The following is a 16461-nucleotide window of genomic DNA, read 5'->3' as shown; positions in this document are numbered from 1 at the left end:
GAAGCATAAAAGCGAGGGGAAAGCGAGCCTGATTCCCCCAGCAGTAAGACCCCCTCAGCAGGACGTGATGAACACGAGAAGGAGTCAGACGCGTAAAGGTCGTCACTCAGACCGCGTCCGACCGGGATTTACAACTCATTCATTTGAAATAATGGATACCCTAACCCGACTCTGTGTGGCGCGGCGTGCTAGCGCCGACCGGAGAACGCCATGACTGCACACACCTCATATCTATCCAATCAGTCAAGATGCTTTAGCGCTCGTGTCTGAGACCCTAACAGGGGCTGTAAATTACCTGGGGCCGTTGTTCATGGGGCCAATAACTTCTGAAGGAGAATCCCCCCGTCAATCTGAGCCAACAGCCCCCCTATGGAGGAGCAGGGGGGGCCCCGGGTGCTTCAGGAACGATATGTTACACATAGAACTTAAGGAGGAGGAAACGACAGATTTACCAGAAAATATAAAATAAAATATTTCAAAGATATAGACATCTTGGCGCCTACAGCATGTCGAGACCGGGAGCCGTGCTTTTGTTGAAGTAACCGCCTTGATCACGTGCTCCTCCTACCTCTTCACACACATCCCTCTTCCTCCTCCGTCTCTCTCCTCCTCCTCCATCCCTCTCCTCCTCCTACATTCCCCTCCTCCTCTCCTCCTCCAACCCTCTCTTCCTCCTCCATCCCTCTCTTCCTCCTACATCCCTCTCTTCCTCCTACACCCCTCTCTTCCTCCTACATCCCTCTTCCTCCTCCATCCCTCTCTTCCTCCTACATTCCCCTCTTCCTCTCCTCATCCAACCCTCTCTTCCTCCTCCATCCCTCTCTTCCTCCTCCATCCCTCTCCTCCTCCTGCATCCCTCTCCTCCTCCTCCATCCTCCTCTTTCCCTGTCTCTCTGGCCGTTTAAAAGCAGCAGGGGAGAACAAGTGTTGATCCCCAGCCTCGCTCCCACCCAGCAGCAGGTGATGTGTGTAATATGAAGAGCCAAATGGGAAAGTGGGTCTGGAGAAGGGATGGTGTGATTGGTATCAATCCAACCCCCCCAGAGGGTGCTTCGCTGGGAGCCCAGCGCTGGGCCATATTTCCATACACACCACCACTCCCCGTGACAGACCTATAGTGCTGTCAATACATGCAGAATGGAGGGGGAATAAATGCACTGTATACGTAAGTGGCGACTTGGGCCCGCTTCTTCCCCACGAGATTACCAATTGTTTACATGCGTGTGTGTGTGTGTGTGTGTGTGTGTGTGTGTGTGTGTGTGTGTGTTTATGAGCGACACTTGAGCAAGGAGAGGAGCTCTCAGTTAGCGCTGCAGGCGCGGCAATATTTCATGGTTGATGTGAGATTGGAGGGGAGACGGTGAGACCCCCCCCCACAGTCCTCATGATACAACATAGCAGGCCGTAGGACCGCCCAAAGCCTGGGTTTTCTGTTCAAGCAGGAGACCGCTCCCTCTCCATCTCTGTTCCAGCAGGGTGCATCTTGGGGGATGCTCCCTTGGTTCCTCTGTCCCAAAAGGGTGCATCATGGGGGATCTCTCTGGGTTCCTCAGTCCCAGCAGGGTGCAGCATCAATTCTTTGAGTCATGTCAAAGTGCTGAGGGACATCTGACCGCATGAACGAAATAAAAACCAGATGTTCGGGCAGGGAAAGCTCTCCCAGATGTTAAGGGGGGAGAGAGATGTTCATGCGTGTGCATGTAAGGGAGCGAGAGAGAGAGTAACTGGTAGGACTGCAGAGTGTCCTGGGTCTCTCTTTATGAGTGCATGAGATACGCTGGGAGCTGTGATGGGGAACGCAGCGGGAGGGGATGGGGCTGCTGGGTGTGGGGGTGTGTGGGGGGGGGGGGGGGTTACCGTGGCAACTGCAGCGCTGCCTCTACCGGCTGCCAGAGGCGTTCTGCCTCTGTGAACCCACCCTTGAGCGAGACGTTCCTGAGCGGATTCTGCCGAGCGTCCGAGACACCTCCCGCTCGGCGGCCGTCTGGAAAACATAAATCAGGGGTTCTTCCCCTGCTCGTATCATCATCTCGTCATGTTCAATGCACAGACGGCCGAGTTGTGAATCAATCCTCCCAGGGTTCCGTTCCGTGGCCCTGATTTATCAGGTGCATAGTGCCCGAGCACATGCGCAGTTAATCCACGACCAGGACTGTTCGGTGGAACGTAACCACAGCGCTCCGTCAAGCCATGAACCGGAGCGATACGAGTAGTGGAGTTACGACCGGCACCAGTTCCAAAAAGACACGCTTACCATGACAGCGGCCCGGGCATCCAGATTCCCGCTCCTACTTAGCCCCGCCACCCCACCCACCACCAGCCAGCCCCCCAACAGGATAGAGAACAATGACAGACGTCCACCCAGCAGGTTGTGCTCCTACGCTGAGGACCGCTAGAACATCTCTGGTGATGGCTGCTCCCGATGTAACGAACAGTAATTGAATAGTTTAGGGCAGTGGGTGCATTAGCAGCCCAGTTGGACTATCCCCCCAAGCCCCCCACAGAGACAGCAGGACCTGACATTGTCTTGGGTTGGTTAGGGTTGACCTTGCGGGCCGTTGAGGTGGCTACGCTTCACTCGGGGAGACGTGGACTCAGAAGAAAATAACTGCTTGGTGACAAATGAAAAGGAATGGCATTGGAGAAGAAAAAGGGAATCAATGCAGCAATCGATGGTTATCTGATTTTATATTGCAAAACTCTTAAGGAGAGGAAGAGAAAAGATCAACCAACCCGAGTTGTATTGGCATAAATAACAATATTAATCAAGAAGAAATGCCTAGCTGACTGGTTGATAAACCAGCCAATAGTGTTATATCAAAACAAATGATAGTTGTAAACATAATATCCCACGACCCATAACTAGTTTATCCTTGTCAACATTTCTCCAAAGTAATGGTCTGCACATTAAAACATTGCAACTGAAACTCTGACATTGAAGAATTCAGAGTATATCTTCTGTAACAAGTCTTTTTTCCAAGTCAAGTAAAATAGAATATTGATGCTCTAGAGTGATTGTTTATTGGTTCAAATGCCCGCCTAGAATGGGTGACAGTTTTAGACTAGGCAGTCAAAGCTAAAGGTATAGTTGTTGAACATCACTTGAGAAAAGCACCTTGAGAAAAACAAGGTGAAGAAAAGTATGTCACGACCATAAAACTTTTATTCCACAGCTCATGCTCAAAAGGCATCCTTCATACGCTGAGAGACGGCAGTCTTCTGAGGTCATTAGACAACCTTGGGCCCAGTGTGACTCCATCCTTCTGCTCATGGGGCCTCAGATAGGCTGTACTCCCATCTCGACTTGGCACACGCCTTGAACGTCGTTATTCTTTATTTGGTCGGGACCGTTCAGGTCAATAGCACACTCTTTCACGCACACACACACACACACACACTACCTCTGCAATGGACTCCCTCGGACTATGGACTATTCACAATTTAAATTCAATGCAATGAATCATATAAACAGAGGGGGCAGTTGAGGAGGTCTGGCTGAAGAAGCAATCATGTAATTGAATTTGGCCATCAATATATATACAGCATATGTACACACACAGAAACATACAAGAGTGAGTGTGTGTGTGTGTGTGTGTGTGTGTGTGTGTGTGTGTGTGTGTGTGTGTGTGTGTGTGTGTGTGTGTGTGTGTGTATGTGTGCATTTTCAAGAACAGCCTTTCTTCATGAGCAAACAATGACCGACTGCAGAAGGCATCCGGCCCCCAAACTCAGAGTAGTACAGAGGGTGAGTCCTCCGAGAACATCATCACCGTTACAGCTCTCTGGATGATGGCGTTGTGGAATACAGCTACAATACAAGAGTAGAGTAATGGGCATACACAGGACACCGCTGCACGTAAAAACATGTTCCGGGAACGGCTTCCTTGAATCAAATTCACATAAAGAAATACAAAAAACCTCAACACATATCGGATGCTGCTGAAAACAGAGTGAATGCAGTTTGACTTTGCATAGCGTATCATTGCTGCTACTATGTACGCGAAACAACGATAACAGGGCGTTTTTTATTTGAGCATATCCGGCATCAAGTTTGCCAAATCATGAGTTGATTAGTGATGAGTCCCCCCCACCCTCCACCCTACAAGACGGTGTGCAGGTCTGAGCTAAGAAGCTGTTCAGGAGATGATCATTACTGCCCATTATCTAATGGTCCTTCTGGCCCTCAGTCTAGAGCTAGTCTGAATCAGCAATATTCATGTAGGACTGAAAGTGATGAGTTATGAATTAGACTATTGATGAGGTCCTTAGCCGGGGCCATAACTGGGCCCCTGAAGTCAATAATTATCCCAATAAGAATATCTTTATTGCAAAAGTGCACACTGCAGCAAAATCATCAGTACACCAAAACATTCCCCACGGTGTAATTGCTACCGCCTGAAATGATAGTTTTCATTAAAATGAAATGTTCCACAGTTATTGATTGCTTAAATAAGACTCAATATCTTCTCATTTTCAGGGCAGAAGGAAATGGCCTGGAATAGTGGTAGCACTCAAGTATTGTGTGGTTCATCAATGTGGTTTCATACAGCTGTCCCCCGGGACTATCAGAGTGGAATAAGTGTGTTTAGATGAGAGTAATGCTGGGAAGCACACAGCTAGGAGGAAACTTCTGCATATGCAACCCTGTACCAATCTGTCACCGTAAGGAACATAAAGTTAAGTAGAGACACAGCGTATAAGACAGTGACAGATATTACAGGTCACAATGTCTCCTGCCTGGACAGGACTAAGAGCGCTGCACAGCCTAGCAAGACTTGGCTTCAGAGCTAATCCTTAGCCACAAGTGCTTTCCTGCATTCCACAACATCACACCTGAAGTCCCGGTGAGCTCCTCACTGCTCCGTCACTGGGAGCATCTGCACGCCTCCCATCGCTTCGTAGTCCTGCTGGCCCTGGACTGGGAAAGTTGTTGGACTGGCCAGTGCCGGAAGAAACAAAAGAGTAAGATTCAAACACCTCCTAAAGGAGCACATTGGGGCCGTGTCGAGAACCAGCTGATTATGGAATGCACCGGCGATATGGACACGTACGTCTCTCACGCTGACACCCATGGTCAAACGGCCGGGGAACTGATGCCCCTGAATGCCCTCGCTGATCCCGCTCGGTTCAATTCCTCTTTGTCCAGACTCCTCATCCACCTCTCTGGCCTCCACCTTGGAGAACGAGGCGAGAGGTCATCTCCACAGCAGCTTATACTGCTCCTTCTCTCGAGGAATGTATTATTCATGTTGTTTATGAAGTGAAAGATAGGAGACAAGTAGCCCAATATGTGCCACAACACGTTTGGGAACTGGTTCACACTTTTTGTCCATATTGTTGTCCTATTCATCAGGCAGATAGGACTATGTGGGATGTGGATATTGCTGTCCTTGTGGGGATGCTTAACGTCTGAACTGCCGCACTGTTGTACCTGATCGATGGGCAGCTCCACCTCCAGCTCACTCTCCTCCTGCACCTCTGCTGCTCCTGCCACCTCCTCCCTCTGGCTCCTCCCACTGAACCCGCTGCCCTCTGAGGAGAGCATTCATCACCATTACCTCACCGACAGGCAGCGTGGTCACCCTGACACTCCTCCGCTCGCTCACTCACGCTCTCTCTGTCTCAACCACACTCTCTCTGTCTCACCCACGCTCTCTCTGTCTCACTCACGCTCTCTCTGTCTCACTCATGCTCTCTCTGTCTCACTCACTCTCTCGCTCTCTCTACATCCAGCCTTCAGCCTACATCCAGCCTTCATCCAGACTACATCAGGCCTACATCCAGCGTTTTCTCCTACTCGCTTTCTTACCTTAAGGGCTCATTTAAGAGGAGGGACCAACGGGGGAATGGCTGGAGATAAGTTTGCTAGAGGGGCTCGAAAGTCAGCACGAATTTAGGTTAATTTAAGGAAGACCAGCAGACAGGCTGCCTGCTAATGGTGTCCGCTACCGCTAGCTGAGAAACCCCATCCCAGGAAGTGGAAAGTGTGATGTGATATCACAGCCCTTAACGTATTTCACGTCATACTGTTGTGTTGTTGTTGTCATTGTGCGCAGAAAGCCATGAAATAACAATTGAATAGCTGGGTGATGCAAAAAGGCTCAATTGCTGTGTATTGATGCTGTATATCAATTTCAAACTGCATCATTGCTGCGTTACTAAAAGCCGTAAATCTTCAATTATAGTTTGTCGGCTGTGTGATCGTTCCTCTGTGTTATTGTGATGAATAACTGATGATTCTTTTGATTCCTGCAACATGAGAAGCAGCATTTTGTTTTTCCCACAAGCCTAGCTGGATGCAGATCCAACTAATGGGCTGTTTGAAGTCTTTATGACTGAAGGGGCCTTGAAGGTAGCGTTCTCTCGCTAGCATTAGCATAGCCTAAGCGTCCTGTTTTAGATGTTCTCAAGGAAAAGTAGCATGCTTAATGGAGATATCACTTCAGGGTGTTAAAGAATTAAAAGAACCCCCATGAATCCACCTGTAGTGAACAATAATATGAAAAACTGTTTTAATGAAATAACTAGCAAACACAGACACTGCACACTCCTACATGCACTCTTATTACACTCATACATTCAAACAAATAGTTTTATAAGAAGCAACGAGTCCAATTCACAGTCATTCACATCAGTGAGCATAAACAGAAAGATTCAAAATATGACATATCTGGAAAGGGGAGAGAGAGAGAGAGCAAGAGAGAGAGAGAAAGAGAGAGCTCCTTTAGAATTGCCTTGCTTACCCCCCACTGAGAGAAGAAGTGGGTCTATGGCCACCTGCGTGTTGTTTGGCTGCTTGGGTCTGCCAGCGGCTGTGGGCTGCTTCATTCGGCCCCTGGCTGTGTGTTCAAGGTCCTCTCTAAAGCCGGCTGCAGGAAACTACATAAAGAGACGGAGAGGAAAACACACACAGAAGAATCCCAGACTAGGCCGTAGTTCCTCTGATTTCTCCCGGTTCCCGTTGGGTTTGAGTCGTACAATCAGAAGTTAAAAACACTACAGGGTTACAACGCATGTTCTACCAGAAGTTGTTCTTCTGCCCTGTTTTTTATTGGATTAGTATGATTTCTTTTACATTTTCCATTGACCTCAATTTTTCATGAGCTAATACGCTTTGTAGCTCCCCTATGACATCCAGCGTATTGAATTCATCTGGTTCCAATACATCCTCGCCACCACCTATCAATCACGGGGGAGGCGGCAAAACGAATCATTTATTGATGAAATGGGGCAGCCATGAATTTCTAACTGCATTTGTCTTATTTATCAAGCCAGATCAAACAATGAAATTCCAAACAAGCTTAAGAGAGAGAGAGAGAGAGAGAGAGAGAGAGAGAGAGAGAGAGAGAGAGAGAGGGAGAGAGGGAGAGAGAGAGAGAGAGAGAGAGGGAGAGAGAGAGAGAGAGAGAGAGAGAGAGAGAGAGAGAGAGGGAGAGAGAGAGGAGGGGAGTGTGTTGGGGGGGGGGGGGGATAACTTATTTGTTGGCAGAAACAGCAGCCGATTATTGATGGAGAGCAGAAGAAAAAATAAAAATAAATGGGCTGGGGACTGGGAGGCATGGTGGGAGGGTGTGGGCGGGTTGGGGGGCTGGGGGAGAGTATGAGGTGGGGGTGGGGGGTGCAGCAGCAGCGGCGGAGATGAGTTCAGAGTGATGTTCAGGCAGCAGGGTACACATCGGAATTAATGCTTCCACAAAAGGCAATTTTCTCCTCACAGGCTGTTCACCCCCACTGTAGGTAGAGGGGAGGTCTGCCTCCCTCCTAGAGGGGGAGACGGAGAGAGAGAGAGAGAGAGAGAGAGAGAGAGAGAGAGAGAAAAAAAGAAAGAAAGAAAGAGAGAGAGAAGGAGAGACAGGAGAGAGAGACAGAGAGAGACAGAGAAAGCCAGAGAGAGAGAGTGCCAGAGAGAGAGAGAGAGAGCCAGAGGGAGAGAGATAATGCAGCAGACTTAATGTTGCTGTTCAGCTACAGAGCTCCTTGCTCCAGCTGCCTTGCTCGGGGGGATAGGGCAGTGATCTCGGCTTCCACCAGAATACACTTCAGGCGAGGGTCTTGTGAGTCTCACTAACATGGAGCCCAGGGAACAGCTCTGCTGCTGCTGCTGCCTCAACGCAGAGGATAGGGAGTCAAAAAGATCAACAACAGAGAGAGAGAGAGAGAGAGAGAGAGAGAGACTGAGTTGAAACAGAGTTCACCCCCATTCGATGGCCAGCAGATCAGAGACGAGGCGCAGTGACACTGCAGCGCTGGGTGGCTGATAATCCGATCTCCTCGCCCCGCGGTGATGTAAATATCTCACCTCAAAGACGGTGACTTCAGATCTGAGTCCATGTCACTCATCAAAGACCTTAATGCCTCTTATCAAAAGATGTCAACGTCAGCCTCACGGCGAGATATAAACCCTTCTTTTACTAAAGTCTACTAAGTTTAATCAACACGGGGAGAGGGAGAGAGAGTGAGAGTGAGAGCGACAGAGACAGAGACACAGAGAGAGAGATAGAGAGATAGTGAGAGAGAGAGGAAGTAACAGATCACACCTTTTATTAATCCTTATTGAGTCTGTCTGCCTGCCTGCCTGCCTGCCTGCCTGCCTGCCTGCCTGCCTGCCTGGCTGCCCGCCTGCCCCTCTCTCTCTTTCTCTCACTCTCTGATACACAACCTTATTTTCTCTTTCTCCCTTCATGTTTGCTTTTAGAGTCTCGACCTCATCACTGAACCCCTACCTCAGAACCCCCCGTCCCCCGTCAGCTCAGTGGAGTCTGAACAGACGTCCCGTGTAGGACCAGTGTGCTACTGGGGGGGTGCAGTGTGCTACTGGGGCAGGACCAGTGTGAGAGAGAGAGAGAGAGAGAGAGAGAGAGAGACAGAGACAGAGAGAGAGAGAGAGAGAGAGAGAGAGAGAGAAATCTGAGTGTTTGGTAACATCAGTGGGCTAAACAGCAGACGAGCCAAGCTGGTGTCCTCACATGTGTCTCTCTTGAAAGGTCCTTATTAACTGGTCACATGATGTTTACAAAGTCCTGAGGAATCACGGGAAGGGAGTAGAGTGGAGAGCGTCTAATCACAGCCATAGCTCTGTCTCTGTCTCCCTCTCCTGGTGAGGGACATGATGGCAGGTCATGTGTGTGCTTTGTTATTGCTGTTGTTTTGTTTATGTACTTCACAGCAACACGAAATGGAGTTATGGAAAACTGAATATGGGCTACTTGAAACATTTTGAAAGACAAACCGGTCACCATGGGGACTAGTCTGAGTCAGAGGGCCTCAAAGGCAGTTGGTCGACCATGTTCTAGCCGCTTGGTATAATGGTAATGTTACCCTGACTCACCCTAACCCCTGACATTAACCCAGACCCTGACACTAACTAGCCATAACCCTAAATAACCCAAACTAAACCTAACCCCTGACCCTTACCCTAACCCTAACTAACATTAATACATGACCTTAATCCCTAACCCTAACTAACCCCTTACCCCTCACCCTATATTGCCTCTGGGGTGCTGCAAATGGACACTGGACATGGAATTTTGGTTTGTTGATTTTACTACACAGGGTTGAAACAAAATTAGAAAATGATATGAAAAGCAATGCTAGAAATTCCAGATGGCATTCTCCCCATGTTGGCGTGTCTCTGCGAACGATGGAACTACTGGGGGGGGGCTTCTTCCTCACCAGAACACCAGAACATTCTTTCACGGGCAATCAATCAAATGTCAGATATGTCTCAGTTGGATTGGGGTACTGGTTAGGGGGGTTGGGGATGGGGGTGGATTGTGGAGGTGGTGGGGGTGAATGGTGGTGGTGGGGGGTGTTAGGTGTGGGTGGGGGAGGTGGATAGTGGTGGTGGATGGGGGGTGGGTACATATCACTAACTGCTGAGTAGGCATCTTGAGTGTTAGTTGTTCATCTCAGCCCCCCAACACAGCATTGCAATCCTCCTATGGATTCAGAGCATCTCACTGTGTACTTAATCACAATACAAGTTGTCCCCAGTTGTGGTTTGAATGGATTTTCCCCTTCTTCCCTCTGACTGTGGAGTCACCCCGTGCCCAGGCTCAGTCTATGAGGCTCGCTACACTTGATCAAGCGGTGCAGCTCGTCTCTGTGGGGATTACCCATCAAAGTGGAAAGTAATGGCGACTCAATGCCTTCGCGCCGACAGTGATTGATGATGGCTCGCTTTTATAACGAATTGCAAAAACCCCAGCGCAACACGCGGCTCACCCGTGGAAGATGCTAATTGAAATGCAGCACATGCAGAGAGATGCTTCTGGAAGTGCTGGGGTAATACTAACATGTTCTACCAGAACCGCTACATTATGGAAGGGGGGAGGAAGGACCAAATGCAAGCACATGTTTAGCATTGAAGTCATCAGAGAACATGGAGAAGGAGATGGATAATCCACGTGGAAAACAAAGAGAAGGAGATGGATAATCCAGTTGGAGAACATGAAGAAGGGGATGGATAATCCTAATAGAAAAACGTGGTGGCTCACCGCAACCTTGGAAGGTCTGGTCTTCCTCCTGTAGAGCAGATGGTTCCTGCTCCTCCTGCAGACATAATGACCTGTTACTAATCAGATAATATTCATGCATATCCTGATAAACGTCCTATATATATATAATTACCCCTGAGCCGCCTGGTTCTCTCTGATAAGGGCGGTACAGGGCACCCACTGGCTGTAGGCCTTGACCCTGAACCTCTCTGCTCCCACAGCCACGTAGTACTGGTGGCTCCTGAGGTCCTCTGGCCCCTGCAGCGGGCGGCCCTCCAGAGAGAACAGCCTGGACACAAGATCTCTTTGTAACTCTAGTAGGGAGGTCATGAGGTCCAATCCCCTTCCTCCAACGACCTACCTGTGCACTGCCCCTGTCCTGAGCTCCACCTTCTCCGTCACCAGGGCCAGCACCTTCTCCCAGCTGCTCAGCGTGAACTTGGGGATCAGGATTCGAGCAGGGGGGACGAAGACGTCCCCATTGGTAAAAACACTGGAATACACGAGCACCATGATGTTAATATTCCATAACAACACAGGAGAAGCTACAGATCCTTTTATAATCATGAAAATAGAATGGTTATGTAAGTTACAATGAAGACGTACTTGATAGTGCATGAATCTTTATTGCTCCTCAAACACCTGGCAGGAACTACGATTCGGCTGTGAGTTACTGGCTTGATCTGAGGATGGTTGAGATGAAGAACTCATAACAACATCAGGACACACCAGATACAGAAGTGATGTTTTCTGATTGCTACTGTAGGTATAAGTGATGTTTAATAGTTTGCCGCCATACCTGTTCTTTCTTCTTTGGCTCTGGTTTCCTAGGAGTTATTAGCAAATAGCTGACAAGATGAAGTGACAGATTTCAGTAAGCACACATGATGAATGAATGAATGAATTCAATAGGATAAAATATGCATGATGAATGAATGAATCCATTAAGATAAAAGACACATGATGAATGAATGAATTCAGTCAGATAAATTACACATAATGGATGAATGAATTGAGCAGTATAAAGATGATGAATCCATGAACACCTACCTGAGTCGTTTGAAGCGCTCCGCCCCGGCTGCCACATATCTCTCTCCGGTCCTCAGCTCCTCCAACTCAGACACCTTGTGGCCTTCTCGCGGCGTGTACACGTTTCTGACCGCTCCGAAGGAAGCCTCAAGTCCACCCGTCAGCAATGTTAATAGAGAGTCAAAGGTGGTCACCTGGCGTTGTTTGACCACTAGTCTTCTTCCTGGGAAGAACGCATCCCCATTCCTGTACACAATGATGGTTTTGGTGGGAGGCTGAGCGGCTAGCCTGCCTGGGAGGGGGGGCATGGTGGTTCTGAACTGAGGGGTGAGACCAGCACCGCTGCGGTGTCTGAAACCAATCTGGAGAGTTGGCTCGTCCGCCTGTTATAGGACCCTCAGCGTTACACGAAACGCCTTGGTTCATCTGAGAAGGGTCGCTTGTCAAAATGAACAGCTTTCCGCAGGTGTAGTCAAGTTGGACGGATCTGTGAATCTGAAATTATGGTTTGTTTCCGTGTTTCCAAGGTAACCAGGATCAGAGGTGTTTTTGATCTGCGTATTTAATGTTTGTTCATTCCTGAGTTTTGATTTCCATTTGAAATCATTGTTTATTTGAATAATGGTGCCACTGAAAGCAGGCATCTATTTATTTCTACAGTGTGGTCTAACATAGATTCTCCAGAGACAGGCTGTCCCACATGAACCACTAAGATCAGCAGCGTAACCAGAGATGACCATCAATGGCACCTAATTGGTTTTTGACAGACAATTCCTGTTCAATGAAATGCATAATTCATTCTTTGTATTAAATATTAATTTCTTAAGGGGTTCATGCTGTGCTTTATTAGAGCGTTATATCATGAATATTGAAAACAAAATCTCCAAGGTGTGTGTGTGTGTGTGTGTGTGTGTGTGTGTGTGTGTGTGTGTGTGTGTGTGTGTGTGTGTGTGTGTGTGTAAAAGCTGGGGTGAGTTCACTCTTATTACTTACTTATTGTTATCTATGCATCAATAAGAAACACATTAAAATGTTTAATTCTCAGTTGTCTTTAGGTTTATATAATTGTTTTTTTTACCAAGGGAATGTGATGAGTACTGATCGACTAAATTGACTCAAAACAGACTGTATGTTTGCATGATAATGGATTCTATTTTATTATTATCTTCAGAGAACACATTAGGCCTATTAGGTGCTGTCAGCCATTATCTGCACGTTGATTATGGGGAGTCCCCACTGGTCTCCCTTCCGACCAGCCTCCCTGTACCCACTAATCTCCCAGTACCCACTTGTCTCCCTCTACCAAATGGTCTCCCTTTGGTCTCCCTGTACCAGCTGTTCTCCCCTAACTCTAGTCTCCCTCGCTCCACTGGTCTCCCTCTCCCCCCTGGTATCCCCTCCCAGCAGCCCCCCCTCACACCCTGTCCTTGTGGAACTCGCACACGGAGCCCATGGCGGGGCGGCAGGCCACGTCGGTCCACTCCCCCGACGCCATCAGCTCCACGCAGTCCTCGTCCCCGTACGCGTCGTTGGGCTCCCCCTTCCTCCAGCGGCCGAAGGTGGTCATGGGGGAGCGGTCCACGTAGCGGAAGTCCCCCTCGCGCTCCGCGTCCTGGAGGCCGATGTAGGCCCGGGCCAGGCCGGCCTCGCTGAGGTAGGCCGCCAGCAGGGCGTTGGCGGTCGGGTCCCGGGGCATGGCCAGGTGGCCCCCCCGGGCCTGGCAGAAGGCCTCCGCCTCGGCGAAGCTCCTCTCCTCCTTCACCAGCAGGTAGACCTTAGTGTCCGTCTCCTTGATGCCAGCGACCGCTGCGGGGGAGGGCAGGGCTGAAACATGACCGCTGAGTATTTTCTATGTTTCCACACTGCGACACGGAGAGACGGCGATTACAGCAAGCGAGGGCGGAAAGCGTCGTGACTCATGAAAACGGAAAGGTGTTGAATAAATATAAACAGGTGGCATCTGTCGATGTGGTGGACGTAGCGGGTGATCGGTCGCGGTAGGAGGGCAGCAGAGGGTGTTCAGAATGCTAAATACCATTTTTAATGAACTTGATTTCGGAGGACAGCTGGGCCACCAGGATGTCCATCTCTCCGATCGTCTTCCTCAGTGGAGAGCACTCGCACGGAAATCCTGGGGAGGAAATCATGCTCAGCCGTTCGTCCACGCAGGCTTCAAAGGTGACATATTATACCACCAGGTGTGAGTGTGATTATCTGTTACAAGCCGTTTTGAAAATCGGCTTCTTCGGGCATCACAAGTGGGCGTGTCCACCTAGATGTATGACGGATAGATCAGCAAAGTTTACTACAGTCCACTGGGTAGGCTGGTAGACTGATTTATCCAGGACACATCTAGGGGGACACACCCACTTGTGATGTCAGAAGAGGCAGATTTTCAAAACGGCTTGTAACGGCTAATCACGCTCACACCTGGTGGTATAATATGTCACCTTTAAGGAAACCTTTCCTTTAAGGAAAGTCTGTGTTGGTATTATTCATTTACCTGGCTCTCCGTTGGCACCAATGGAGCCCGCTTCGCCCATGTCTCCCTTGAAGCCTTCAAAGAAAAGAGAAGTTATGTTTGGATCAGGAACATGGACGCAGCAGTCCTGAGCAGTAAGTACAGTAGCAGTTAGCCTCAGCAGTAGTAGAAGTAGACTCACCCTTGTATCCACTCGGCCCAATCTTTCCATAGTGTCCCATGATGCCTTTCGGCCCTTTAAGTCCTTGTTGGCCTTTCAAAGGAAGAACGTTTGATAAGATCAGGCGAATGTAAGAGTGATGGGCACTTGATTCTTTACGGTACTATTCTTATTGTCCCATCCCGGTCGACATCACGTGTGTGTAGGTGTGTGCGGTCTTGCGTGTGCTCCTGCGTGTGTGTGTGCTCCTGCGTGCTCTTGTGGTCATGTGTGCGTATTCCTGCATGCGCGTGTGGTCCTGTGTGTGTGCATGTGCGTGTGTAGGGCCATAAGATAAATACGGAACATTCTTGTGTGGCAGCAGACTCTAACTCAGAGTAAACACTTCAGCAGACGTTGATACTGTGCATCTCTGGTCCGACCTCTGACCTCCAGCCCCAAACGTAAACACTCAGCGCTCTCTAGAGGCTGGGATGTGAACAGCATCCTGCCACTGCAGATAGCAGTGGATTGACTATATTAAATCACCAGAGAAACTCCGGAATACCATTCAATCTGGAGGAACTATAATGTTTTACTTGAAAGTGCTGCACTAAAAGAGCAATGCAGAGTGAATTAGGTTAGGGCACAAACATACAGATACACATATTTACACACATACACACAGATACATATATACAAAAACATGCATATACATTACTTTTAAATATATTCCTATATATGTGATAGGGCGTGGTGTGAAACACAGGCTGTGTTCAGCATCAGGCGGGGCGTACCATTCTCTCCCGGGGGTCCCAGTCGGCCCGCTCTCCCTGCAGCTCCTTTGGTTCCTTTCTCTCCAGGTTCTCCTTTACAAATAAAGACAAACAATCTTAGTAATCAACATAAAAACATTCAACTTAATTTCAGTCCTAACATCTGCGTCCGGTTGGTTCTGCTACCATATCGGCCTGTCCTCCACAACCTTGAAAGGCCTTCTGTGTTCCTACTCAAAATTACTCCTGGCCCTTTTGAGTTAAAGTGTCCAATAATGACCGCCTGTGAACCTAGGATTACATACAAATACACCCTGCTCCCATGTGGGTTCATTGCTTCACATGTAGGAGTTGTTTTTGTTTGCTATTGTACTTGTGCCTTTACTTAAGTACATACAATGACACTTCCTGTTCTTACACCAAATTCCCTCGATTACAAAAAAAGAAATGATATATACACGAGAATAAGTGATTAAAAGGCATATAGTGGACCTCAGTAGACTACCAGGTCGGGCTACATGCCTTTGAGTCCAGGGATGAGAATCTGAACGCTGCAGGGCTCCTCTGATAAGAGTTGTCCACCAGAGACGTGCAGGAGTGAGGAACCCAGCATGGACATCATGAGGCTGGACAGCAGCAGCCCAGATCCCATCATCTTTCTGCAACCAGTGGACAACGAGGGAAATTACCTGTTTAATATACAATATATACATTCAGTGAAATATGTCAAAAGATTCTCAAGATGGTAATGTAAAACATGTTGCACCTTAAACGCATATTAGCTGCTATTGCTATTTGACCATTTCAAATGTTTATTTGCAACATAATTGAACCTAGTTTGGTATTTAACTAAGATGCAGTACATTGAAACTGGTTTGATATTTAACTAAGATTCGGGACATTGAAGCCAAATTTGAGTCTTAAGAACTACAACATGTACATCAAAGCATCACAGTCCAACAATAAATAAAATAATCCTCTATAGTTTATAGCTTGCCTACCTTTAGAGGGAAATAAAATCCAGGTAGATGTGTTCAATCTGACATAAAAACGTGTGCTAAGTTCCAAAAGGAGAGGATGTAAAGACTCCAAACACAACGGCTCCAAACCCTGTTGGTCTGAACACAACTCTCTCTTCCCTCCAGCGCACACCCCAGAAATGGGTTCGATAGCACAGTTATAAACACTTAGATAAAGAGCCAGGCCAGGGCCTGCCGGGGTAATTAGCCTGCTGAGCAAGGGGTTGAGGGACTGATGTGCATTAGAAAGACACCCGTACGGGACTCAAATGTGCTCAGTGTCAGGAATATATAGTCATGACAAAATATACCTTATCATTTAGTATGTTCACTCTCAAATCAATCTATTTCTAATAGCTAATTTTGTACGATTTAGTTATATTTATCTGTTATTCTTTGTTTTGCCTTTAGATGTGTGGGCAAGTGGCCTGCTGTATCCAGATAGGCCACTAGATGGCGCCGATGTTGCGTTAGTCCAACTCCATGGTGACCCAGTGTGCAGTGAGAGCACCTCCATGGG

At 48.2% G+C, this 16461-nt stretch overlaps 2 protein-coding genes across 2 annotated transcripts; both read right to left on the bottom strand.

Annotated features, from left to right (window-relative positions):
* Nucleotides 1-1879: 1879 nt before the first annotated feature.
* On the bottom strand, nucleotides 1880-11833 carry dcdc2c (doublecortin domain containing 2C; the record flags this gene model as incomplete). The annotated part of the gene is given in 9 exon segments (XM_079752259.1): nucleotides 1880-2002; nucleotides 2005-2013; nucleotides 5061-5174; nucleotides 5432-5491; nucleotides 10674-10785; nucleotides 10858-10989; nucleotides 11103-11179; nucleotides 11296-11323; nucleotides 11547-11833. Coding segments are annotated over 9 exon segments (942 nt in total).
* A 1106-nt stretch (nucleotides 11834-12939) lies between these two features.
* colec11 (collectin sub-family member 11) lies at nucleotides 12940-15577 on the bottom strand (the record flags this gene model as incomplete). Its single annotated transcript, XM_079751764.1, has 6 exons — nucleotides 12940-13349; nucleotides 13561-13656; nucleotides 14029-14082; nucleotides 14189-14260; nucleotides 14944-15015; nucleotides 15445-15577. The coding sequence occupies 6 exons, from the start codon at nucleotides 15575-15577 to the stop codon at nucleotides 12940-12942; spliced, it is 837 nt and encodes a 278-aa protein (XP_079607890.1).
* Between the last annotated feature and the right edge of the window lie 884 nt (nucleotides 15578-16461).

This window comes from Pollachius pollachius (assembly GCF_949987615.1).
Source record: "Pollachius pollachius genome assembly, chromosome: 15".
Classification (NCBI taxonomy): Eukaryota; Metazoa; Chordata; class Actinopteri; order Gadiformes; family Gadidae; genus Pollachius; species Pollachius pollachius.
The sequence above is the reverse complement of the archived record's forward strand: the minus strand, read 5'-3'. Positions and strand labels throughout refer to the sequence as shown.